This window comes from Crotalus tigris, unplaced genomic scaffold, assembly GCF_016545835.1.
Source record: "Crotalus tigris isolate CLP2741 ecotype Arizona unplaced genomic scaffold, ASM1654583v1 scf7180000023830.6690815, whole genome shotgun sequence".
Classification (NCBI taxonomy): Eukaryota; Metazoa; Chordata; class Lepidosauria; order Squamata; family Viperidae; genus Crotalus; species Crotalus tigris.
In genome coordinates, this window is record NW_024100214.1 from 1789904 (window position 1) to 1817358 (window position 27455).

At 35.7% G+C, this 27455-nt stretch overlaps 1 protein-coding gene across 13 annotated transcripts in view; it reads right to left on the bottom strand.

Moving 5' to 3' along the window:
* TCF4 (transcription factor 4) overlaps positions 1-27455 on the bottom strand; it is a 393712-nt gene that overhangs the window by 182255 nt on the left and 184002 nt on the right. For all 13 annotated transcript variants that reach the window (XM_039322003.1, XM_039322006.1, XM_039322002.1 and 10 more), the window contains one exon: positions 511-575. In XM_039322003.1, the coding sequence (XP_039177937.1) occupies positions 511-575 (65 nt within the window). The remainder of the gene's footprint in view (positions 1-510; positions 576-27455) is intronic.

A 27455-nucleotide genomic window follows, 5' to 3' on the forward strand; every position in this document is an offset into this window, starting at 1 on the left:
TAGCTCACACATTTCCCTTGAGACAATTTTTCTGTTAGCCTGCTGGCCTTGACTTCCAGCCAAAAACAATTCAGAAACAAAAAGAGACAACAAATCATATTTTCACAGACATTTTTATCTCTCAATAGAACCCTGTTTTCACACAACATCCTACAGACTCTATGGAAATTATAATTTATTGTTATAGCCATCCAAAGGCAGTATGGCTTAAAAATCTCCACTGGTGCCTCCTACAAACTCTGACAATTTCTTAAGCTGAACTATTGATTGTCCAGGAATTGTCATTGGGCAACAATAGTGTAATCTTTTGAATGAGATTGATAAACAGTTCACCAGAATATCAACCTAGTTACCAATAGAAAACCAGAAAGTAAGAGAAAAACAATTTAATGTTTCAAACACTACTGAATTATCCCTGAAGATTCTTTGAAAAGACATGATATATGTCAGAAAGATGGATAGTACATAAACATGGGATCACATATTACTTCATACCATCAATTGACTTACCTGATGGCAACCTTGAAGATTTGAGTCTCGCCCATATGATGAATAAGAGCTTCTTTCTGTTTTATCTGTTTGAGAGGGAGAGAGAGAGAAGTATTATCTGATAATACAGTTAAAGAATACAACATGTAATTAATTAATCTGCATAGAAGAGTGATATTTATTGTGTTATAGTGAATGTCCTTAATCTATTTTATTAAAAGCCTCTCATCTTTAAGGCCATTGTTTATAATAAGGAAACATCACATCACTACCGTGTTTGGTCTTGATAAATACATTTTGAATCCACATCACCACAGAAGAATGGCACATGTTCCTCATCTCAATAGCATATTTTTCTAACCACAGAAGACAGTTAGATTTCCTCAGCTAAAGAACTTCCACTCTGTTTTGAAACTCAGGAACTTTATGCTGCTGCTCATGACATGCAATTGGTGAAATCCTCCAAATACTGTAGCCCAAAACTAAGGATGATATCTAGGAGAGAAGTTCATGGCTGCTTATAAACAAAAATAAGGGGCAACCCATGATAGACCTTCATTTATTTTGCTCAACCTGGCCTTCTAGTTCTTTTGTGAACCCCCAATGGCATAGTATTCTTGACCATTATTCTTCCATAGACCTGTGCCATAGAACTCATAATGGTCTCTACTTAACATAGTTTCACTGCTTGGTATGATTACAGTTCTAATTTGAAATACCAATCCTCCAGAATGATATAGGTGAGACAATGTGGGGTTTATAAAACCTTACCCCTGGATGATTGTTTTTGTATTGTTGTTTTGTTATGTTTATGTGTTTTTTATTGTTAGCCGCCCAGAGTCCTTCGGGAGTGGGGCGGCTTATAAATTTTAAAAATAAAATAATAAATAAAATAAAATAAATCATTTTTAAAGGAGGAAACAGAATCTCTCTTTTCCTTTTCTTTCCTACCCCTAAAAACTGTGTAAATTTATTTTTTATAAGCACAGCAGGAAGGTTATCCATGTCGTGACCTGACCATAATAATTCTCACTGATTACCCTGCAGTCACCAGTGGGGTCAGAGGTAATAAATCAAAAGCTCCAGATGGTAAATTTAGCAAAGAAACCCTTCACAAGCCTGATTTTTCACTTTTTCCTAACTGAATTCCCTACTGAATGACTTGATCTCCGCAGATATATTAAAATATATCACTCCCTAACAATGTTTCAACTTTCTCAGAATTGTAGGAGACACAAATAAATAGACTGTGATATTTCATGCCAATTCTAGTATTTTCTTTGATTTTCCTGCATGCGCTAACATTTTCTTTAAAATGTCAACAGCACACGATAGAGTTGGATAGGGACATTGTAATTCTAATGAAAAGAACAGAGGACTGGATTTTATGCTATTGTTTGGTGAAAATATGAAAAGCTAGAAGCCCTGTTCCATAAGGTCAGCAAAGATCTATAATAGGTCCTGACATGAAAATTAATAACATTCTTGCATGAAATTTAATAAAATTATTCCAACTGTAGTTAGAAAGTGAAAGATTAAACTTTAATAATTTTCAACTATGAAGTACACCTAAGATGAGCAGAGATAAGATTCAACAGCTTAACATAGAAACAAATAATTGTTATTGAACAATGTATACCTTCCCCATAATTTTAGGTGGACAACAGTAATGACCCTTGGGTGCCCAGATCTAATATAATGCACAGTTCTGGTTGTTTCTGCAATCAAGCATATAATAAACTGCAATAACTAGCTATCCATAGTACAGTACATTACCCCTGTAAATGAATCATTTAATTACTATCACATACTTTGCAAAACCACCTTTACTTTAAAGGATGTTATTTTATTACAGAATATGATACCCAGTCTGGTTATCATTGAAATACAAGGTGCAAGAAAAGAAAATTCACATTTTTAATTTAATATGAAAAAATAGTTTAATAAACTAAACTGTTGTTTCTTAAAGTGTCAAATTATTTTTTTGAAAAAAATATTTGATTAAATGCATATAAGGTTTTATTTAAGGTTTTGCCCAATAAAGTCAGGAATCAATTAAAATAATGACTATGAGGTGAATTCATTCAGTAAGGTTCTATATTGTGTAAATTGCACTTGATTTCAAATTGGCATCTACAGATCTACAATATTATATGAAATTCTACTTTCATTCAGTTTTACTCTTTTCTTTTAAAAAGATGGAACTTACACTGGGAGTCAATCTTTTATATACCTTCCCCTGAAAATGTACGTCAATAACATTAACATAAAATTATAACTCTACTTTTATTTGACTTGTCATTTTGAATTTAGCTTTCAGACAGGAAAAAACGGTAATTCCACATGCTTTTAAAATTGTCTTGTCATAATAGAATATGAAATAAAGTACTACAAGTTGAATTTATCTACATGCCCAAGGATATAAAATGTGACACATTTTTTGTGATTTCATAAAAAGGATCTTTTCCTAACTGTGATGAAAACTACAGATAGAAAAATAGAAACACTGAATTCACTTGAGATTTTGTGCACTATGAATTAATGTAGGGGAAAAAAAAGATGTCTATGAACAATTGAAAAGGCAGGAAACAAGAAAAATGTCCTAATCGGGAAAAGGAACAGTACAGGTTTTACTTCATCTCACACCTACAAGGTGAGTTTCCTCAAACTCAACCAGGCAAAAATACATTTTAATGAGGAGATGGGTGAATAAAACTAACAAATCCAACCTACTGAATAAAGAACCGGGCAAATGAATTTCATTTACTATGTGACTACCTGTCCTCCTTCACACTATCGTATCAAATACTAACTGTCTCGTTTTAATTTTGGTGGTTAAAAAATATTTATCTAGATACAAAAATAAAACGCACTGCAAATTACAAGTTGTCAGGGTTAAAAATCTACTTCTATTTGTGTGGGGGAGGATGAGAGAACAGCACAGACATGAATCATTCTCAGTAATTTGAGTGTTTCCATGACATCAATGGGCACTCGTCCAGGACTCTGTCGAAGCTTGTGAGGTACCAAAGAGACACAGAAACCAGCAGGAGATTGACTTCTTTTTTTTAAAGGATTATGCTCCTTGTAAAGATTTCATCTGTAGCATCCATTTTTACCACCAGACAGATAGCTTTGGAGATCAGGAATGAGCATATTTCATTCTGAGAGTGTAAGCCTTTAACTTTTATTACATCTTTATTTTTGTACCCCAATCCAACCAGGAACGTATCTTTCCTCCCAGTTAAGAACAGAATGATCAAATTTACATGAAACTCTTTAGGGACATGGATGGATGTGTGTGCACGTGTGTGTACAGTGTTTGTATAGATGCACTATCAATTGTTATTATGAAATAAACTGATTTTTTGGGGGGTAGATGTCATTTAATTCATGGAGGGGAAAAAATCTTTGGATTTTTTAAAAAATCATTTAAAAACAGCAACTTTCTTTATGTTGATTTTCTGCTTAAAATTCACTAGCATATTTGTTTCAGATAATAAAATTTGAAAGAGGGCTAATAATATTCTGGCGTGGGATCTCTAAGTAAGTGTGTGCATAAATTTAACACCAAAAAATGAGCTCATTTGGAATATTTATACTTACTTTGCAACGTCCATCATTCTCAGGTATTACAAGAAGAAGCAATTCTGAATGTGTATTTGTGGACTGGGATGTTATAAATTGTTACTTTTTAAAGGGATTGTGCGTGAGGGTTCAGTTTTTAAAGAATCGACAACAATGTAGAAACTCGACACATTCACTGCGGAATTTTCGAGACAACCTTCCAGTACCAGAATGCGGCAGCCACTGCGGATATTTTTTGGCACAAAGACAACAGTTCCAGTGCCAAACCCCATGGCTACGACTACTCGAAAGAGGCATAAGGGTAGCATTAATCGCTCAAGTCTTTTACTGCGTGGAGTATTGCTGTCCATAGTTGTTGTTTTTTTTAAATCTAAATGTACCGGTTAATAATTTGCATACAAACCAAGAAAAGGGTACTGTTCTGTATTTGGTTAGATTTCCATCACTAGGACCAATATTGCACTGACTGCTAAATACAAAAAAATCTATCTTTATATCACTGTGATATGATAGTTGAAATAAAACTTACAAGGGAAGATGACCCAAACAATGGCTTACTATTATACAAGTGGGAACCCTGAGAGTGACTCAAAGGAAATGCATTATTAATTATACTAATACCTTTTTAAATAAATAAACAGACAGAATACACATCAGCCAAAATACATACAAAGAAAAACAGAACGAACTGCCAAGGCTTTTCTCTAAGGCATAATACACATACAGACACTCAATAAACACCCAAGAAATAAAAAAGAATCTCTTCTAAACTCAGTTGCTTACTATGCAGTTCTCAGCATCTGAGATTAACTGTAATCAAAATAAAAAATAAAAAAAAAACAACGGTACAAAAGTATTGTAGAATTTCCAGTCAGTCCATAAAGAAGCCGGTTGCTTCTCTGTAACATCCTTTCAAATATTAATTAAATTAAACCAAAAATTCAAGTCATCTAACTCTCATATAACTTTTTTTCTTTTGTTCTGAAAAGAAGATCAGCTTGTCTTTGCTCTACCAATAGATATCTCGCTTCTACGTTTGTGATACTCTTATATTTTAACTTTTGTGACAGTTGGATTCAAGAGACATAGTGACATATCTTCAAATATAGTTTGACTTCAGATGGTTGAGGAACATTTATATTCACATTCCTAGTTTCACAGTCATGGGACTGCTTCTGTCTGGGCTAAACTGCTTATTTCATTGCAAGGGATTATTCATTCTATAATTTTAAATTGCTAGGCATTGGAAAAAAAGAAAAAAATCCATGGGGAACAGATAGAAAGAGTAACTTTTCTGTTCAGTATCAGTATCTTCACACACTGAAGTACCCATGATAGTATACATGGGAAATCTATGCTTGGAAAAATGAGACAATCTTATCTCCATATGCTACCTATAAGGCAAATAGTTCCAGATAACAAAAGTGTTACATATATTACAGTAACAGAATAACTGAGTTGGAAGGGATCTTGGAGCATGAGATCTTGGAGCATGAGATCTTGGAGCATGAGCATTCCAGACCAATGGCTGTCTATAAGATGTCTATCTATCAGCTCTCTATAGGGTGACTGGAATGTATTTAGGAAACATTTCAGATTTATTATGTCCATTTGTATTTCTATCTTACTTCCTCATGGATAAACAATGTATTAGGACATATAGAAAGATTGATAAGCCACACACACCATTCATTCATTCATTCATTCATTCATTCGATAGCTCTCCAGTAACTCTATACAATTTTATTTAGATAATTGCACATATAAATCACTCATGTCCAATTCTGCTCCATTGTTTAGAGAAATCATGTCTATTATGCCTCTCCTAATCTTTTTTTTTTTTTTTTTGGTAATAAATAGCATACAGTAATAGAAATGCAGAGCTGCCTAGTTCATTGGGAATTAACCAAATAACTGGGTTTCCACTACAGACTGAGCCATTACAAATAAATAACTACCCACGAACCTAATCAAGGTTAACCACTAGTTAAACTCAGCATGTTGCTTGATTGCACATAGAAAGTTGTATTTGACCTGATTAAATGAGTTGTGTGAACACAGCCATTGTGAGTTTCATTAATGAAAGATAATCTAACAATTGTGAAGTATAAATCCAGTTTCACAGCATTACAGGGGATCTTCATTTGTTTGAAAAGAAAGCAATTGGGGACCTAGCATTTCTTCTATGACGCTGAACTAAACCATAACTTGGAAAAGATTCTTTTCTTATGAAACCTTTTGAAGTATTTGACTGAAGCTTAAATGTTCAGTACTAGACATTAATGAAGTGTCATGCACAAAAGGATCAAAGACTAACCCCAAAGGATTCTTCCTGGCATTTTATAATAATATAAATTTGCCCCTAATTTCTAGTTTACTGACATAAAATGAAGCTGGATATCAAAGAAATATAATATTCAACATAGACATAGAAACTACTGAACACAGAACAAACTTTACCCTAACATTGACTCAACTTAGGCATTAGTAAAAAAAGAAAAGAGTGATCTTTCAGTTATGGTTTAGAAAACTGAGAATGTATAAAATAACCTTTCCTTTTCTTTTGTTCAGCTTTAACCACAGAATAAGTAAATGGGATGCACTGTTTAGTACTACTGTAATCAGAAACTGTCTCAAAGCCATGTTTTGACATCTTGATGTAAAATGGGCTTATAAACTATGATATAGTTGGTTTTAATCATAACCTATTAAAATTCAAATATTACAGCAATCAATTGTTAGAATAGGAAAAAAAGAGGGTACAAAATGAAAGCAAGAGAACATGCACCATTTACCCAGAACAAATGTTGTGATATCCAAATCAAGCCATTACATTGGCATTTCAAATCAATAGACAGACAAGCAACAATCTTAGGTATAAGGTCTAAGAATTTGATATGCCCCAGAGATAAAGCAAAAGGCAGATGGATATTATTTCCAAAACATGAAAACCTTTAATAAATACACTGACATATATAGAGATGGATTGTTCCTAAAGAGACATTATGTTGCCACTGTAATGTGCTATTACAACAGGAGATTATACAGTTTAACATACCACATCAGAAGATAAAGACAAATCAAAGCTTAAAGGTGCACTTAATGTAAAGATCCTTCCAGATGGACAGGTTTTGGTGTCAGGCTGATTCAATGTTTCTGACACCTACAAATCACAAGGGGACTTTGCAAACTCCCGTGTTGATTCTGTTAGCCTAAATAGCTGACTGAGGGCTTAGTCAGAATAGCATATGTGGCATAAATGAACATTGTGAAAAAAACTCAATATTGTTTGATGCTTTATTTTTTAAGCTCTTTTACTCCAGTTTACATTCTTGGTGCACATCAGCCAGTGTTTATTTGTTTTTTTATCTTAACATCTGATGCACATAAGCCATCAATCATCTCTTAAAAATCTGATATTTGCATCTAAGTATGTGTTGTTGGCCCCAAGGAATATTTTTCAGCTTTGACAAATGAAGCTCACTGTACGGCCATCACACTTATTTTTAATAGAACATATGTACTGATCAAGCAACTAATTTATATACAAAATTACGGCCTTAAACTGTATTTGAATATTTCTATTCATTCTTTAAAAAAATAGTCAATAAACATTCCTTAATACATCATACAGGAAATATTGATTTATATAGCAGATACAGGAATTGAGAATACAAATGTAACTTAATTCTAATTCAATTAACATTTTTTCTAAGCATTTTTTTTGTTCCAAAAACCTTTGAAGCAATAATATTTCATAGGTTAAAGAAATCTTATTACCTTTGAGATAGATCTCTAAATTTGTTTGTCTCATAGGAACTACTTACCTTATGCAAATTAATCTCAAATTATCCAGATGGTTTTACATATGAAGAACTCCATACCATTTCTTACACCAATGACTTAAAACAAATGTCTTGATTTATCCATTATCAATTTCCTATCAATTTTAAAGTCTTCTTTTATCATGAAAAGTTTGTACAGGTATATTTTAAGAGAGCATCTCAAACTGAAGCAATAAATACTGATTTTAAAAATCAGCAGAAAAATAAATGCAGAATGATGTGCATCTATATCCCATTTTAAAAAGGCTACTGAACTTTCTTTGCTTTTCCTTGAAGACATTTTGCTTCTCATCCAACAAGCTTGCAGTCATCTGGTCATTAGCATTCTCTCTGAGAGTTGTTGAGGTCCCTTGGAGGTTTATCTGTGCCCTCAGGGTCATCTGAATAGGTGCAAATGGGTGTGGAAGCTTCTTGGAACTTCTGAAACTGCTGAGACTTACTGGGGTGTTGGCAGTGACATTTCAAAGGAAATGCAATATATTATATTTTGTCTATTTTTATCCTGCTTTATTATTTTTATAAATAACTCAAGGCAGCAAACATACACGATACTTCTTTCTCCTATTTTCCTCACAATAAGAACCTTGTAAGATGGATTAGGCTGAGACACAGAGTGGCTAAGTCCAAAGTTACCAGCCAACTTTCAGACCTAAGTGAGGACTAGAACATCTGGCTTCTGGAGGGACAGCCATAGAAAAGGCACACTTTCAAGGTCTTGCTAGATGGCAAGTTTTCGGGGAATGCACCTGGAGTGTTACCTCCTTATCTGATCTAGTGAGACAGGTGGATATTCTTAGAGAATCGCAGTCCCACAAATAACCAGATACTATGCCATGTAGGGATTTAAAGGTGATAACCAACACCTTTGAGTTGCACCCAAAAGAAAACAGGGAGAATGAAATTAGGGTGGTTAGCATGCTGCTAAACAGGTGGGATTTTTTTAAAATGTTGAACTAGTTCCTGTCAATGAAAAATAAAGGGAAAGAATAATAGATATACCAGCTGAAAAGTGTTTGACAGAAACAGTATTTCACTGGAAAACACATATCTGAGATCCTCCATCCTCATCTCAGAAATTGAGTCGAAAAAAATCAAAGATTCTTCCCTTTACTGGATATCTTACATCAAGAGTAAGTATCACGAGATTCCAGATTTTGATTTCAAAAATCTAATTTGACAATGTCAAGATCTTGCATATTTCAGCTATTAAACATTTTTTTAGCTATTTTAACTTTGGCAGGGTTATAAGTGTATTTTTGGAAATAACCACGTCCTGCTGCCTATTGGTGATGCTTTAACAATTGTTTGTGTCAACTTATTGAAACTGAACTGCAATACAGGAGAAAAAAGAACCACTCTCTATAAGAAATTTTTTATTTTTAAAAAATAATACTTAGTTCAAGAAAAGTAAACGTGCACATGTTATTTTGAAATCTTAATTAAAAGAACTGGAATTGATCCAGATATAGGTACATAGAGTGAGTTATTGGAAGCAGACTTTTGAATTTCTGCTCCATTCACGGGCCATGTTTGGGGTTTGTCCATCATATCTGTCTCCATTTAATAACTAACTCCTCCAAACACCTTTTCGACAAATAACAGTTCTTGTACTTACTCAATAAAAAAGCAGCTTATTATTTGTTTGGAGGTAGCAGCACAACGAGTTAATGTTATTGCTATTTATGATAGGTTGGAAACCTCAGATGTTAATCAACGTGGAAAGAAAATGATCTCAGATGCTATAGAAGCAGCAGAATTAAATTGGATCATATGACTTTAAAAGGGTAAATCAAATTGCTAGAGGTATATAATAAACAAAAATGTAGTCCTAATAATCAATGGATGTAATTATAGTCAATAGATATTAACTGAACGATCTAAGGATTAAAAAAAACATTGTAACACAGTACTCTAATACTCTTCTTGTGGGCATTTTATAGAAATGTGTTTGGCCAGGATAACTAAACTATTTTCCTCCAGGAAAAAAAAGAATACATCTGGCAACAGTATAGAAATGGTTTCCTTAGAAGTAGTCCATGGATGGATGGATGGATGGGTGAATATAGACAGATTGATCCTTAGCTTGTTTAGGTGCTAAATCTTTAAAAAAAATGACAACAGATATAAAGAGAATAAACTGAGAAAAGCTCAATTAGATTGATTCCAAACCTTATCTAAAAAGCAATTCAAGGATTTTGGCTGGAAAGAGACTAAGTTGGGAAGCACAATTATCATGCCGTCTCCCCTCTAAATTTTTAGCAAAATGTAAGAGTGATGCAGTGCATCTAAAGATCAATTTGTAAATTTTATCCTGAAACTACTAGAAGAATACTCATTAAGGAAAATTTCTATTCTGGCCAGAATATATCTTTTTCTCTTGCCCCCCCCCCTCCATTTTCCAGTCTCAGTTTTTTACGATGACTGTCTGTCTGTCCATCCATCCATCCAGTTCATTCTCTGCTTCAATAGTTGATGCTTGGTGATTGATTGATTGGTTGATTGATTGATTGATTGATTTTTGATGTTTCTAGACCACCAATCTTCCTCAAGAAGGAGCTATTTACAGACATTAGTAATATATAAAATAACTACTATGATACAAATTCATTAAAACTAATACAATCAATGCAGGCCTCACTGATCCACAAAAGTCAGTTTTTTTTTACCCACTTCTAGGAGTCTCTGAGACTGACAGTCATTCTAACTGTGACAGGCTGTTTCCAGGAGAATAGCTGCCACAGAGCACTGCTATCAAGCCATTCCTGATTCACCTAAAGAAGGTGGGTGGCTATCCAGATCAGATAGGCAAAATTTTGCTTCGAAAGGTAGCTTCTTATATATGCATGTCTTTAAGCCACATATGGCTCTAAAAATATGGACCTGCATTTGAGCTACATAATACCCCATCAACGTCAGCTATATGCCATGAGCACACCACAGCACCAGCTATTAAACAACTGCTGACAATCACATGCCTGATGGGTAGAAGTCACCTTCATTAAAATATAGATGGGCAAAAGTGACCAAAATTAAACCTATATGAAAGTGTATTAAATTTAGAAAAAACTCCAACTTGGTATAATCTGTTCTCTGTGCAAATCTTCTGTACTTTGTGTAATTTGTACTGCACAGATTTAAGAGAGAGAAATCTGATGTTTAGAGTTAACTAATTCAGGTAAATCATATCAGCAGCACCAAAAATGCATGTGCCAATACAGAAACTGAAAATAAATTAAAGCAATACACAAATGCCCTTGTATAAAAACTAAATATTTCTTCACTGTTGGGATCAGCATAGCCCTGAACACCTTCCCATAATTATTAAAGTCAAACTGTTAAAATATTCTTGCTTTAAATAAAGGTTGATCGAAGAAAGCCATCTCAATTATTTGGCTGAAAATTATGGAGTTTTCCCTTCTTACCAGTACAATTTCTCCACTTGTTCTATTATACTTCTGCCTAGTTCTCAGTGCCATAAATAATGACTAGCTCTGGTTCATTAATCTTCTACCATCATTGTTATCATCATCTTCATCATCACTATCATCTTGTATTCATAAGGATGATGTCAAGAAGCACTGCCTATGTTTTGGCCATATACAATAGCCTATTCTTCTTGGCTGTGCTATGATTAAACCTAATTAGGAAACACTGGACACCCACAGGGAAAATAAATAGGACACATACATCAATGTACACGCGCTCTAACTTATGTACTTGAGTGAGTTGTCTGGGAAGAGTATATTTATTTATTTATATGCCATCTTTTATTTTTATAAATATTTGAAGGTAGAGAATATACCTAAATGATCCTCCTTCTTCCTATTTTCCCCACAAGAACCCTTTGAGGGGGTTGAGCTGAGAATATGTGATTGGCCCAAAGTCACCCAGTCGGCTTTCACACCTAAGGTGGAACTAAAACTCACCCTCTCCTGGCACCAATCAAATTGGCTCCCATATATAAGGGTGGCATTTTTGTCACAAAGTCACCATCCTAAAGCTTTGTCATAGTCATCATTTTTTTTTAATGCTATTTGCTCTTTGATGTGTAGGTAGAAAAACACAGCACGTTAGAGAACTTGATTACTGCCACAACTTCTAAGAAAAATTTATATAGGCTGGGTTCATGCAAGAAAAACGCGTATCATCTTAACAGTTACTCTATTATATGATCCCAGGTGCTATGTTCTGTAAATCAAAGTTTATGGTTTAATGTCTAGATAACAGTGGTTTATTCAATAAACCATAGAAAATCAAAATACTGTCTTTCTGTAATATATAAAGGAAAATGTTAAGTACTCAAAGACCATTATATCAATTCGGTTTTCATAATAGCCCTCTAGGAAAGTCTTTTTTATCCCATGTTATAAATTGTGATATTAAAAAGGGATGCTTTACCTAAAGGAATCAGTTCACAGTTCAAACTTCAATGATAGATTTTTCTCCCTGATTTTCTTAATCACTATGCTACAACATGCTAGTTTTCTCTATTAACAGATCCTTCTATCCAAAAAAAAAGTTTCTCTACTTACCTGAACTGAAGAATTCTGACTACAAACGCACAATGTTTGTGTGAACTTGTTTTCCCTATGTAATTCATGAAAAAAGTAATCTAATATTAGAGATATTATGTCAGGGGCTGGGACCCCATAACAGAGTAAGTCATAATACTTTCTGGTTTGCAGCTTTGTGTGTTGTTTGAATCCAACCAACAAATTTAAGTTTACGTAGCATGGTAAGTAAACTTAAACTTCCCCCATCAGTACAGGTATGAGATGGTAACCACATCTCAGCGGTTGCGTGAACCCAACCTGTGATGTTCAAACTCAGTGTTTCTCAACCTTGACAATTTTAAGGCATGTGGACTTCAACTCCCAGAATTCCACAGCCAGCAATGCTGGCTGTGGAATTCTGGGAGTTGAAGTCCACATGCCTTAAAATTGTCAAGGTTGAGAAACATTGTAACTGATATTCAAGGAATGCTTCTGTATCTGTAAATGATGTATGAGCATCTGTTTGGTGAAAAAGATTCTAGAGAAGACAGTCTGAGCTGCTTTTCATTACCAGCAAATTGTGCTGAGAGGCCAGACTAGAATAGTCTCAATATTACAATTATTGCAGTGTAAGACTGGTAGTGATGGTGAAACTGTCTTTCAGGGAGCTTTTTCCAGCATGATTAGCCATCTCATTGAAGAACAGATTACCCCCCAAATATCCAGTCTTTCTGCCCACCCATATGATTTTTTGATGGGTTGTCCAGGTTAGTTGTTGAAGCTACCAGTAAATCACTAGAATCATCAGAAGATTTAAACTGTAAAAGCAAAACAGAACAAAACTTGTGATAGGATCTTCTTCCTGGATGTGATGATATGCAATAAGATTATTGGATATATATGAGGTGAGAGAAGATAAATACAAGTAATGAGCTACAATGATTGACCTGCTGGGATGTTGGCACTGACATTTCAAAGGAAATGTAACATATTATTTTTGTTTGTTTATTTTTTACCTGCCTTTATTGTTTTTACAAATAATTCAAGGCAGCGAACATACACAATGTTCCTTCTTCATCCTATTTTTCCCCCAATAACAACCCTTTGAGGTGGCTTGGGTTGGGAGATAGTGATTGGCCCAAAGTCACCCAACCGGTTTTCATGCCTAAAATGAGACTAGAACTCACAGTCTCCTATTTTCTTGCCTGGTGTTTATTTTATTTTATTTTTAACTGAAAAGTTTCTTTCAGAATTACTTTAAACCAGAGGTTCTCAACCTGTGGGTCGGGACCCCATTTGGGGTCGAACGAGCATTTCACAGGGGTCGCTAAACAATGCAGTCCGCCATTTTTTTCCCCTTTTCCTTAGCTGTGCTACTCCATTTTATTCTATTGGCTTTTGAAAGCCAGTAGAATAGACTCTCTTGAATAGAGTCTAATTCTATTGGCTTTCAAAAGCCAATAGGAATTGTCCAGGCTGTCTCTGCCTTGCTGAGCCCGCCAAAAGTCCCATTCTGCAAACGGTGCTGCACCAGTTGAGTAGTCCTCGACTTATGACCAGTTGAGTAGTCCTTGACTTACGACCGGTTGGGGGTCGCGGCATTAAAAAGGTTGAGAACCACTGCTTTAAACTAACAACTGGCCTATTACCCCAGTACCTAGTTAATGCCTTAATCTCTACAGAAGTGTGCTGATGATTAAAAGCTTTCAACGCTAAAATGCCGTTCCCTGCATCTTAAAACCCTTCATTACAAGAAATATAATTATTAGAATAAATAACAAATAAACAATAAAATTTATTTGAAGTTGGCGTTCCATTTATGATCATACCTGGGTAAACTGAGCTTCTGTAGAAAAAAATATAATTACACATATTACATAATTTAGGACACTTTACATTTAATCTCAACAAGACAAAATACAGTCTTTAATGATAGATTCAGGAGTAACAATTACATAACTAACAAAAAGGGTCATAGCACAAATTTCCAATGTAGCTGAACAATGAAATATTTTATAATTCATCTAGAAGGTTTGAATTAGCATTATCCAGCAGAGGGCATCCATAAGCTAAAAAGATGGTTACACTTGAGACCTATTTGGGTTTTGTTTGTTTGTTTGTTTGTTCTTTTCCCATCAGTACAGGTATGGAAATTATTCTGAAAATAAGAGGAAAATTCTCACTTCATTTAATAAGCAGAACAAGGTAAAGTGAATTGTGGGAAATAGCGCACTAAAATAAGTTTTTTGTTTATGTGACACCTGTTTACTTTAATTCCAATGAAATACATTATGTTAAGGATTCTTTGAAAATTTAACAAAGACAGACTTTCCTCTAATAATCAAACTTCATTTCCTTATTCTCCTCCCCCAAAGATAATGTGCTTTGCCCCCCAAATCTGTAAGAAATGTGACTAAAATGAAAATTATATGTTGTTAGGACTGATAAAGAATTCACAAAAGCTACTATGATGGTCATGGCTAAGAAGGTTGTGCACTGAAGCTTCAACATTAGCCAAGGTTCAAACAGACTGACATAGGATGAGAACATATGGATGCTTGTGTATTGATATAGCAAAGATACTAAATTGGAGAATTCTATAAGCACAGGACTGGGAGTAGCAAATGAATAAACTCATAAAAAAACTCTTCCTCTCCATGAAGGCCTCATAAACACACATATTTTGTATCAGGAGGAATTCTCTAGCAATTTTTTTTCTTCATGGCCTGTTGTTTTGTAACCTGGCTTAAATTAAGTCCATCAGAGAAAGCTAAGTATTCTATGTAACACCAGGTGCTAAACATACGTTTAAAAAAAGCAATCTGCTCTCTCTTTCTTATTCAAATATACTCATATACTCTATATAAAGCTGGAGTAATTTGCCTGTTAGTTCATTGTTTTCTAACCTGGTTTAAATTAAGCCTGGGAGAAATCTAAGTATTCTATGTAACGCCAGATGCTAAATATATATTAAGCAGAAACAATAATTTCTTTTTCTCTTAGTCACAAACATACATAAACTCTGTATAAACCTGGATTAATAGCATATTAATCCATGAAGGCCCTACTAAAATTTATTTATTTATTTATTTATTTATTTATTTATTTAGTTATTTAGTTAGTTAGTTAGTTAGTTAGTTAGTTAGTTAGTTATTTGATTGATTGATTTAACTGGCTGCCCATTTTACCACAGGGTAACTCTGGGTGGCTTACCGTCATAAAAATACATTTATACATATGCATTAAAGCATAAAAAAATTAAAACCAAACATTAAAATCTAACGATGGGGGCGGAGTGGAAGGGAGGCGGGATCTATTGTTCAATCAACCACTTCCACTGTGCTGTTTTCCCATTGTGGCCCCAAGCCAACGTCTTTAGGACCTTAGGATAGGAGGAAATAAAGATTGGGATAGGGATGAGAATTCACCTGTCCCGCATCTTGCTGGGGACTGGTATGATTCCCCTGTTGACCAGACCCCCAGAGGGGATGATGAGGCCCCCAGAGGTAACTCAGGGGCTAGGTTCCCGTTCTGATTCTTCTCTATTCTGGCCCTTTTTTGAGCCCTGGCAAATTCTTTTTCTAGGGCTTGGTGTCTCCTGTTTGCTTGTTTGTCTGCCTTCTTGGACAACTTTTTTGTAGATCTGGCCTTAGAAGCCGTTGTATTGTCGGAGCTCTCTGAACCGGGTGCTCCTCATGTGGAAGGCAGGGCTCCTGTAGAGGGCATGAGAGCTTCCCCCATTCTCCAATAGCGCAGGGTCACGAGAGGGGAACCCCGGTAATAGGAGAGTATACATGCTGAGTAAGGACAGATGCACTACAGGGGGCACCTGGAACCCAGGTACAGCCTCTGTGTCTAGGCCCGAATTGATGGCTGTGCACGGGTAAGGACAGGCACACTAATGGGGATGCCTGGAACCCGGCCCGGTCTGCTGCAGATAAGGACAGGCACACAATTTGGGGTGCCTGGAATCCAAGCAATAATAACCCAGATACATACAGGTCCACTGATGGGTTACCTGAGGTCCGGGTGGAGCCAGATATTTAAAAAAAAATTAATTAATTAATTGAATTAATTAAATTAATTATTAGCAATTAATTTTGTTTTAATTGATTATAGTTGGAGAGACACCAAGTCCTGGAAGAGAAGATGCTATTTTTCGATTTATCTTAATGCTCTCTGCTATCTTGCCTATTCTTCTTAGGCTTTCTCTGGTCGGATTTCTCCTTTCTTCTGTGTGTGACGGGGAAATCCCCCCCCCAACAGCTGATGCTGTCGGGAAAAAACTCTCCGCATGCGCAGTAGCTCCTTCTTGCTGTGTGATGCCACGTGCACTAGAACAAAGGGACGCACGTGCGCTGAGCAGCTCCGACAATGGCGGTCCTTTTAAACTGTCGGAGCTCTCCGGTGAAGACGGAAGGCAATTTCTCCTGTTTTCCCTGTCAGCTGTTCCGCGCTAGGGCCTGAGCTTTCCCTGCACTTTACTCTCTCTCTCCCCGCGCCTCCCCCCCTCTCACAAACACTTCCCAAGCGTGCTTCTGCCGTGGAGCTGCAGCCGCAAGCTCCGTCCGCGCTGCTCAGCTGATCCAGCTGAACTGTAAGGGAAGTGAAGGGAAGGGAGCTAGGTAAAGGGAGAGGAGTAAGGTAGAGGTAAGATAGGTAAGATAGAGAGGAAGAGAATTCCTTCCTCTCTATCAAGGGAGACTTCCCCCATGGGGTTGTGAATTTTAGGCTCCTTTGAAATTTTAAAATTCAGAAATTTAGTAGGGGCCAATTAAACAGAATTTAATCCTTGCTACCAACTCTCAGCTACTGGGAATAATCCACCAATGGAGAGAAACTGTACCTGCCTAAGAGCCAAAGTTGCACGTCTGGATGCTGGGCGAGATCAGTCAAGACTGGGAATCTCGTGGTCCAGGATGGGCGTGGCAACTTTGGCTGACTGATCTGATTGGGCAGGAATACAGTCTCAACCCATTAGTGGATTATCCATCTCCAGTGCTGGAGAAGTGGCCCAGCATCAAGGATGCCAAGACTTGTAAAATAGGCATCTTAAGTTACATGTAGGTCATAATAAATAATACTTATTGCCTGGCCATGGTAAGCTGCAATGTTGCTGCATCAGTTGAAATGAAAAGCTTTTATTATTCCTAAACACTTGATTTCAGAAACATTTGCACAATCTGTTAAGTCCAGACAAATTTAAATGGTTCTGACATGCAGCCTGTTAGGGTCAGTGACAAGGATAATGCCTCCGTTTGTGGGTAAAATTCTGTGGCATATAGGTCACTCTCTTAAGGGGAATCAACTGTATCTTACTTCTTTGCATTTCCACCACAATCCTTCATCCTGCAGCCTAGAGCTGAGAGTGAAATGCAAGAAAGAAGTCGAGTGCTCAAAGCAAAAATCTGCTTCCAGGACAATCCATTATATCTGACAAGTTAAATGTTCCATGCTAGACCATATGGCATCAGAGCAGGGCTGACGATGGAAGAGGAAAACTCAGCAAATGCATCACAATTAAGGAGTTTGACTACAGACTATGTATGTGTGTGTCTGTGTATGTGTGTATTCACCCCTCAATATTTTAGATTTAGGTAGATGATAGATAGATAGATAGATAGATAGATAGATAGATAGATAGATAGATAGATAGATAGATAGATAGATAGACAGATAGATAGATAGACAGACACAGACAGACAGACATTTACCAGCTCATAGTTCATCAGAACGTTTTGTTTAACATTACAGCTACTATCACTTAGAATAGTGTTCTTCATGGTTCTACATAGTTCCCTGCTGATAGATGTTACCAACAGTAGAGTCTTTTTATATGTCTTGATGCTACATATATTATCCAGGAATGGTTAGGATTAACTAGAGACCTCCTTAGATATTTGGTTGGTTATGATGAATTACAGTAGGATCTAGATGTACCATGTGCTCCTTGAGTTGACTGAGAAGGCTTGGTTTCTCAAGGGAAATAACTATGAACCTACCACCACAAGACATAAAGAATCTACAGCCGGATTCCAGGATGGAAACTAAACCCTACCATCTTCTAGAAAGAAATGGCATCAGAGGCTTTAATTTCAGTCATCAAGCAGGTATAGAAATACTGTATCTAAGCATTAGACTTCATTGTTATTATATTTACTTGTAAATTGTTTTGAATTATACAACTGGACATTATAGAGAGATCGCAAGGTTTATTATTTTTATGCATAAAGATTTGTTTTCAGTGTAACTAATTTGAACTTTCTGTCTAAAATTAATGGGTTAACTACAATATCCAAATCAGTCAGTAAATGATAGAAAAAAGAATAACAGGAAGTTAATGTATCATATTATTTACAGACAACGGAATATTTAGGGCCATGTTCTAAATCAGGGGTCCCCAACCTCTGTGACCTGGTGCTCCAGCTGGGGGGAGGGGAATCAACCCATGCAAGAGGAGGTCCAGTGTGCATGTGTGCCTGCACAGTTCCACCTGAATGGAGCTGCACGCATGAGTGCCAGTCTGTTGCTTTGTGTGAGTATACCTGAGTGTGTGCATTTGTGTGCTGGTCTATCGCTCACACACCCTAGTTCTAAATAGGCCATAGCCCAATAGTGAGCCGTGGGCAAGGATTGGGGCCCCCTGTTCTAAATGACAAATAGCCTTTTTTGATTTGATACAGCAGAACTCTCATGTCCTTTGCCCCATGCCTAAATTATAAAATATTATTGAAAAATACCCTTTTTTGAGATGGGCAATATCTTATCATAAAACGTTATACAACTAGACAAAATGTGACTATTTTTTAAATTTCTTTTAATAATATTTTATTGGTTTTCCAGTTTTCCATTTGAGTATTTGGAAGGCAACATGGTGATTGGGTTAGTCAATAGTTCAATAACAAAATCTTTAGTACATATCTCTGGTTACGTCATCAAATATTTCTTCTCTGTTTCCCTTAACATTTGCTATATCGTATTTAAGTTGGTAAATTTCTAATTATATCAAACTCAGTTAAAACCTCATTATCACATTTATCAATACATTTTTTGCTTATACATATCCACATCCATATCCTGTTACTAAGTTTTACCTAATTTTAATTTTTAATTGCAGTACTCCGATTTAATCTTTAATATCCATAGTATTTGAGTTTGTATTATGTATTTTTCTACATTTTTGTTATCTCCAGATGAATCACTTGCCAATTCCAAGTTAAGGCTTCTACTTTCCACTCACTTTTACTCTTTTCCAGTCATTAATTTAGAGGAAAAAGGCAAGGAAAGCAGACACATCTACTTATTTTCCTTTCTCCTCTTGATGCTTGGTCTCTGAGAATAAACTTTGATCAACATAAGCACACCAATACAACATCATAAGTTCTTGAGAAGATCCTGATGCGTATGAAAGCCAATACCAGCTAAAGAACCAATCACTGCAATTTCACATTTGGGGTATATAACAACAACAATCTTCCATAAGAAGAGCAGCCCAATGGAGTGACACAGCCAGTGTAGTACAGTGTGTTATTGTGTAGAAATTGGACTCAGATCAAAGACACACAGATTCATTCAGCCTCTGATCAAAACTGATGACTTTCACCTACTCATTCTGCCTTATCCCAACATAAATCACAGATTTACTGTTTTGGGAATAAAATTAGAGAAGACATATTATCCCCTTTTAGAAACTCTGAATTCTTAAGAGGAAAGAAGGGATATAAATGTAACGATAAAATAATAACTATAATAAATGCACAGTAATTTTGGAGTGAATTTCCTGCTAATTCCAGTTAGTGAAGAAAATGTTTAGCTTGAAGGATCAACATTCTGACTTTGCTAGAAGCCTTCTCATGTTTCCTTTTCTAAAATTAAATAAAGTTATTTTTTATTATTATTATTATAACCCAGCTCTTAAAAAATCACTGGGCTCTAAGTGGGGAAATAAATCTAAATGTGCCTGTTCCAGTTTTAATCTTAGCCTTTAATTTTAATCATTATATGTTTTGATTTTAATGTTTTGCGACATGTAAATTCCTTCTAACAAGAAAATATGGTTGAATAATAATATGGGTTAGCTTTGTATATTGTGGATGGATTCCCTCAACACATAAAATTAAAAACAAACCACCTATATAACGGCTTGCCATAATGTATGAAAATTGATTTGATGAAACACACAAAAATATTTATCCAATGGATTTTAAGGCCAATTTATAAGAAAATGACCTCTTTAGCCAGCATTGGTTAGTTGGTTAGTATAAACACACACACACACACACACACACACACACACAGAGAGAGAGAGAGAGAGAGAGAGAGAGAGGGAGGGAGGGAGAGAGAGAGAGAGAGAGAGAGAGAGAGAGAGAGAGAGAGAGAGAGAGAGAGAGAGAGAGAGAGAGACCATTTTAACCTTCTGGCTTATATAGAGGCAAAACAGTTCTGTTTCTTGGAAAAAACCCTGCCTTCTTTTATTAAAGAATGTATAATGTTGGAAGAAAAACCAATGTAAATATAATATAAAGTTAGAATCTATGCCAGAGAACATCTGAAGTCTTCCTCATTGGTTACACTTCAGTTAAATCCTCAGAGTTGCAGTGTAATGATGGAGTAGAAGTGGGAGAAATAGAATTCTCTATCACCTTGCAATGATGTATGCTTAAAAACTTCTTAGATTCCTGTCTGAAAAAGGATCTGAGAAGTAAAACAAACATAGCAGAAATCTCTTTTAAAAGAAAAAAGAAAAAAATTGGGGAAATTCGCAACCAGTATATGCTTGGGTCTAAATATTGCTGAGTCTCACAATAAACAAAGGTCTACTGTTGCTTCTTTTAATTAAACTACCCTGAGCTTAACATAGTCATTCTGATAATTTATAAGAAGGAAGTAATTTTTTTAATGAGTAAGATGATACATGGTTCTTTTTTCCAGCTGAATATGAAAAAGGAATACACATCTTTTACCAAAAGCCAAGTCTAGAAGATTATTTTGCAAAGAAAAATCTGAATAATACATTTGTTTTAATTGACCTTTCAAGGGACATGTACAACAGTCCATGTTCATCCATTCAGACTGAACTTTGTGGAATTATTACTTATGTAGCATTGTCTGGCTATGAATAGACACATTCAGATAAACCACAATTCAAAAGAAACAATCGAAAAGCTAAGAAGGAAAGACCAGAACACATCCTCTTCAGCAGCCTACAACCAGATAAGCCGGGATTAACACCAGACAAATAATTAAGTAGCAAACAATACCTTAATGAAGGATCTACCAAGGAGAAAATCATATCCCCACCAACACTGGCAGGGCAAGCTGCAGTATTTAAATCTCACACTCATTAACAATGATGGTATTACCTAGTCAAGTAATGAAATGTTGCAAACAAACCACAAGCTTGGAGAGCACCAAGAACTCTCCATGCTGTGAAGTCTATTACGGGAACATTTCCTGTCCTCACTCCAATCTGCCTATGTATCTAACACTCATGGCCTACTTGACAAAAACTATGGGGAAGATCACTTTGTTTAAACTGCACTAAAGTGGGAAAAGGACTCCCAAAGAAAGTGATATTGCAGGAAAGACAATCCCTTTGCAGAACATCTCCAAGTACTCTCCTTCCTTGCAACTAGAACATGCTATTACCATAAGCACAATGAAGCTTATCTGATTACATTTCTCTGACCGGCTATGATATGCAAAACTTTGCATTAGAGACTGAATCTTTCAAATCAGCAAAATTCCAGTTTTGCTTGAGAATTTTTCAGAACAGTAGGGAAATGAATGTGAGAATAAATCATCCTAATTCTTCAAGAGGCTGTTTTAAATAGGTTTCTTTGTGCCTTTCAACATAATATACAAATCCAAGAATTTTGATTCACCGTAATTTTATTTATTAGGCCACAATATAATTCAGTTTACTTTGGGGAAACAGAAAACAAGGGAAATATAATTATGAATCTGAAGTAGCAAAACAAAAAGAGGTAGGCAACTTTGTCAAAATGAGCCACCAAAGATTGTTTGGTGGGCAGCAAGTGCGGTCAGAGGAAGGAAGGAAGGAAGGAAGGAAGGAAGGAAGGAAGGAAGGAAGGAAGGAAGGAAGGAAGGAAGGAAGGAAGGAAAGTTCTTCACCCCACATTTTCTTGCTTTTCAAGGTTTTAAACGGTAGGAAAAGAAGTATTTCCATATTTGCCTTTAATATTCTCCAATTCACATAGTCCCTCCCTATTGGTCCAAGATTACATTGCCAAATTGAGTGGAAATAAGATCAAAATCTTGTGGTAGAAAATAAGAAAGGGAAGCAAGGACTGGAAGAAGATGAAGTTTTCCCTCCCAGATGCCTTTCACTTTATTTCACCATTATTTTGATGAGGGAAGCTATAAAGTCATGGTTCTGAAAAGCAGCCATTTTCACTGAATTTTGTCATTGTGATCTAGAAGGAAAAGAAAGGACTGAAACCTGTGGATACTGTGGTGAATATCTCTGAACGTGGTACTATCAAAAGGAATTTGGCCTGTAAAGTACCAAACTAAATATTAACCTTTCCCAAGAACATCCTGGTTAGCTACTTTTCTTTTCTCTATGAAATTGAGACTTTTAAAATAATACTGACATTCTGAGAGAACCAAATTTAATAATATACCATACTCAGTACATATACCAAACAATTGCTTTTAAAATATTATTTAATAATCTAATTAAAATAATTAATTTGATTTCTGTTGCTGTTGTTACCACTTTAATTAGATCGTACACACAGACTAAAGAATCAAGCAGAGGATACAAATTGGTAGAGGTAATAGAAGCACTCCTCATTTAATGACTAACTGGTTTAGTGACCATGCAATTACACTGATGATGAAAAAGTAACTTTGTGATCAATCCCTGCATTAAAGCAAAAGAAATCTGAAGCATATTTGCACTTAGTGACCGCTTTGCTTAATGACTAAGCTGCTGATCCCAGTTGTGGTTGCTGAATGAGAATTATCACTAAGTAAAGATTCTATGGATATAAACCTAGAGGGATGAAAATAAATTGCTCCATGTATCATCATTTAGATAACTACAGTATATAGAGCAAACTTTCAGTGCAAATCAGTTCACACAATAGAGGCAGTTTTAGCAGAGAATGGGGGGGAAGCCAAAACCTTGAAAGAGTTATACAATTCACACTACCATAATGAGGCAGGTCCTTTATAAACCTAGCTATAGTATGCAGATCAACATTTTTATTGCTAATTAAAATGCCCATATGGAAGTTCCAAGTGCCTTAACTGTCAGCACTGAACCTTGTAATGTTAACATTATTATCTAAAATTCTGGTGTAGTTTGGTTTTGAAAAGCAGTGTTCTTTAACCATTATGAAATACAATTAACACTTTAGGCTAAATATGTATTTTACCAGAACTCTTGAGTAAGATAATCACACTTGCAGTTAGGATGAGACTGTAGTGAAAAAGAAAATCTAACACACTGTCAGGGGCAGAATTTTCTCCACTAACTTGAGCTTCCATAATTTAATGGCATGAAAGAAAAATAAATGCAAATTTTAAATCTGCAGAGGACAATGTGCAATCCCACTTTGCCGTTAATATCACAACAAACTAAGTGCAGCTGTTTCTAGCGGGGTAGCTGCATTGATTGGCTGCAACAAAATGAACAAAAAATATGTGAAAACTTAAAGAGTTAGCATGGCAGAAGCTTTCAGTTGACATTACTAGATACAAATATAATAACTGGTTCAATAAATGGTATTAAGTCAACAAGGACTAGCTACAGGCATTTCCTACCTATATTAGGAAACTGTGCATGATAAGCAAGAAAAATATTCTGCCTTAGTGTGGTCCTTTACCTCCTTGGCTATCCAAAAAACAACTCCGCTCCAAACTTCTCTAAGGTATCAGATCTGAATATGTGATCTGGTACAATCCTAATTTTATATAAACAATACTGAGGTCTAACTGACTTTATTAACTGAAAAACTGAAGGTATATATGATCACTACTTCAGCTTTTGTCTTTTGGGATATAATTTGTAAAGGAATAAGTAAACAAGATACAGGCTAGCCCTGGAAGTCTATGGAGATTCTCAATCATGCAGGTCAGAGTTGTCACAAAGGTGTTTTTACCAAAAGGCAACTGGACTTTCTTGGTTTTTTTTTTTTCCACTTCAGCTGTCTGTGTACTTGCAACAATCCATGCCCACCTACTTTCAGTTCAGAACTGAAGAAGCTTCTTGGATGAGAAGCAAAATATTTTCAAAGCAAAAGCAAGTCTCGATGTCTTTGGGAAAAAGCACCTTTGGGGGAAAAGGCCCTGGGAAAGATATTCAGAAGTCATGATGTGTCTATATCTACAAAGTTCAAAATACTGCAAGCAATGGTGTTTCCTGTAACTCTCTAAGGACTTTGAAGGAGAAGGATAGAAACAGTATTGACATTTGTGAACTTTGGTGAGAATACAAACAATCAAGAAAACAAACAAATGGATCACAGAACAAGTCAATTCGGAGTTCTCATTTGAGGCACAAATGGCTCAAATGATCTTTCTTCAGACACATTATATAAAGACTTAGCTCTCCGATTCTGAGAAAGCTGGAAAGAAGAGGATAATCAGCTGCAATGTGAGTGGATTCAATTAGTGGTGATGGATGCACTGTTGGAAACCCTAAAAGACCAGTTTGGGGACAGATCATAATGGAGAAAATCTATGCAATTGCTAAGAGTTGAACTGACTTTAATGACCACATGTTCAATGTACTCAATTGGTAAGATTTAGGCAAATAAAATCCAAAATATACTGTATAATAGAGCTGAATTCCTGTTCTTGCTTTGGGACCCTTAACTCCTCAAACTGAGCTTATACATGATTTTTATATTTATTACTTCCTTCTGCAAATCACAAAATACCTATTTCCTTGATTGACAGGAAAACAATATATTTCCATATCAACTTTTTACACTCTGAAGTGTAAGGACCACTAATTGTCCACAGGCTGCATAGATGATTCAAAGAAAAATCAAAAGCCTGTTCCTGACCATATGGTCCTGATCTAGGTGGCTTCAGGCTGCATACTACAGAAGCTGCAGAAAGTCATTCTGGGGAAGGAAATTGAGCAGAGACAGCCTGAAACTCAGCAACAAGGAAAGTAGGCTAAAGAATGCTGAGAGCAAAAAAATATTCCCAAAAGATCCACAGATTCAGACACGAACAGGTTCTCTGAAGCAACTGAGGAACCAGAATACAACAGCAGACCAATATGGACATTGCTCCATTTCTCAGGCAGAAGAGTATTAGAGCCATCAGAGCTTCTAAACAACATTAGCTGGTGTTTATTAAAGGGGTAACCTGTGAAAACCTTGAACAGCTTTTCCTAGTAATCAAGTATTGATGAATCTGGAATCTGAGTGATGCTGTGTTCTTGGGAGCTCCATAGGTTCATCACCTCTGATTTAGATATGGCAGTTAGAACTTAGATATGGATTACAGAGGATTTTTCTGGCGCCTCCCCTAAGGTCCCAGATTCCTCATTTTCAAGGAATCTGCCTTGATTTCTCCAGAAGAGTTATGACACCTATACTTGAAGTTCTTTGGAAAGAGAAAAAGGGAGGGGGGAGGGGAGAGAAGAGGAGGACAGAAAGGAGAGAGAGGAGAGGAGAGAGGAGAAAGGAGAAGAGGGGAGACAGGAGAGAAAGAGGAGATCTCTGAACAAGATAACACAGCATTGCTTTTTGGCAATCAAGCTAGCATTGAAGAGTTTAAAATGTTAAAAAAAATAAAATGTAACTTATATAGTCATTTTCATCAAAATTAGAAAGTTTAAATGATTTATGAAAAGATTTGGCGAACCCTACTGTATATACTTTTACAAGTAAAGAACATTTGAGAATTTTCTGCATGGTCTTCAAACATTTACTACCATCTTGCTCTTGTCCATATTGACAAAGCAGTTTAGGGAGGGGGGGTTTCAAGTAAATGGATCACTATTATAAGACGTTTGTAATAATAAATGTAGTCTTATATCAGCTGTTATATTAGTGCTGGAGAATTTTTTTGCCCAATTCCACACTGGCAAAACTTTAAGGAGGCATGTCCTAGCAAGAACAACAAAGGCAATGTGAATGCAAAAAATGGGAAAAATGGAACTGTAAACACTTACTGATTTATTTCAGTTTGAATTGTGTGCTTTTTACTCAACAGAATTCAAACGAGCTGCTTCTCAAGTAAAATCATTTAGTTGTTATAAGCATACAATCATACTTTGGGTATTTAATACTATCCTCAAAAATCTTAAAAAATCAGAGTATGGGGGAAAGTTCTAAAAAATATAATCTTATATATTAACAGTGAAAAGATGCAATACTAGTCAAAAATTCATAGGATTCCAGTTTCCTATCTTTCTCAACACACTATTTTCTCACTACCCTTCCAAAATCTAGAGCCCACACACTTTTGAGTTCCAATTAAAATTACTGTATACAAGAATTCATTTTATTTCATTAAATGTAGACACAATAAAGTGGGATTCCATGAAGTTGCAAGCTGAAGGGTTTTATAAAGTAATGAGTAGCAAATAATAAGGAGAAACAGGAACTGATAAAGACTTCCAATAGTAGTAGTAAGATCAGTCTTTTGCCCACACCATATGTGTGTGAAATGAAATGTACACATGGAAAGGAATATACTTTATAACTGACTGGACCGTAGCAGAAATGGGAAAACCCTATCACGTTTCTCCTCATACAAAAGGCATGAATTTTCTAATGCAGATATTAATCTCCAGATAGGAAAACGAAGTACTATATAAATCATCCATACTGAGCAGGGTTAAGCTGCTACAGAAATTTCATTTAGTCATTTGGGGGAATTTAGTTCATCTGAAATAGTTAGATTTAGATTTATTTAACATAGAACATAACATGCTAACAAAAACAAAAATCACACCACGATGAAAAATGTTAGCTTGTTTATCTCTCTAAGCATTCTTTTTTTTTAGATTTATCTACTGAAAGGTATCCCACCTCTCCAGCCATTCAGT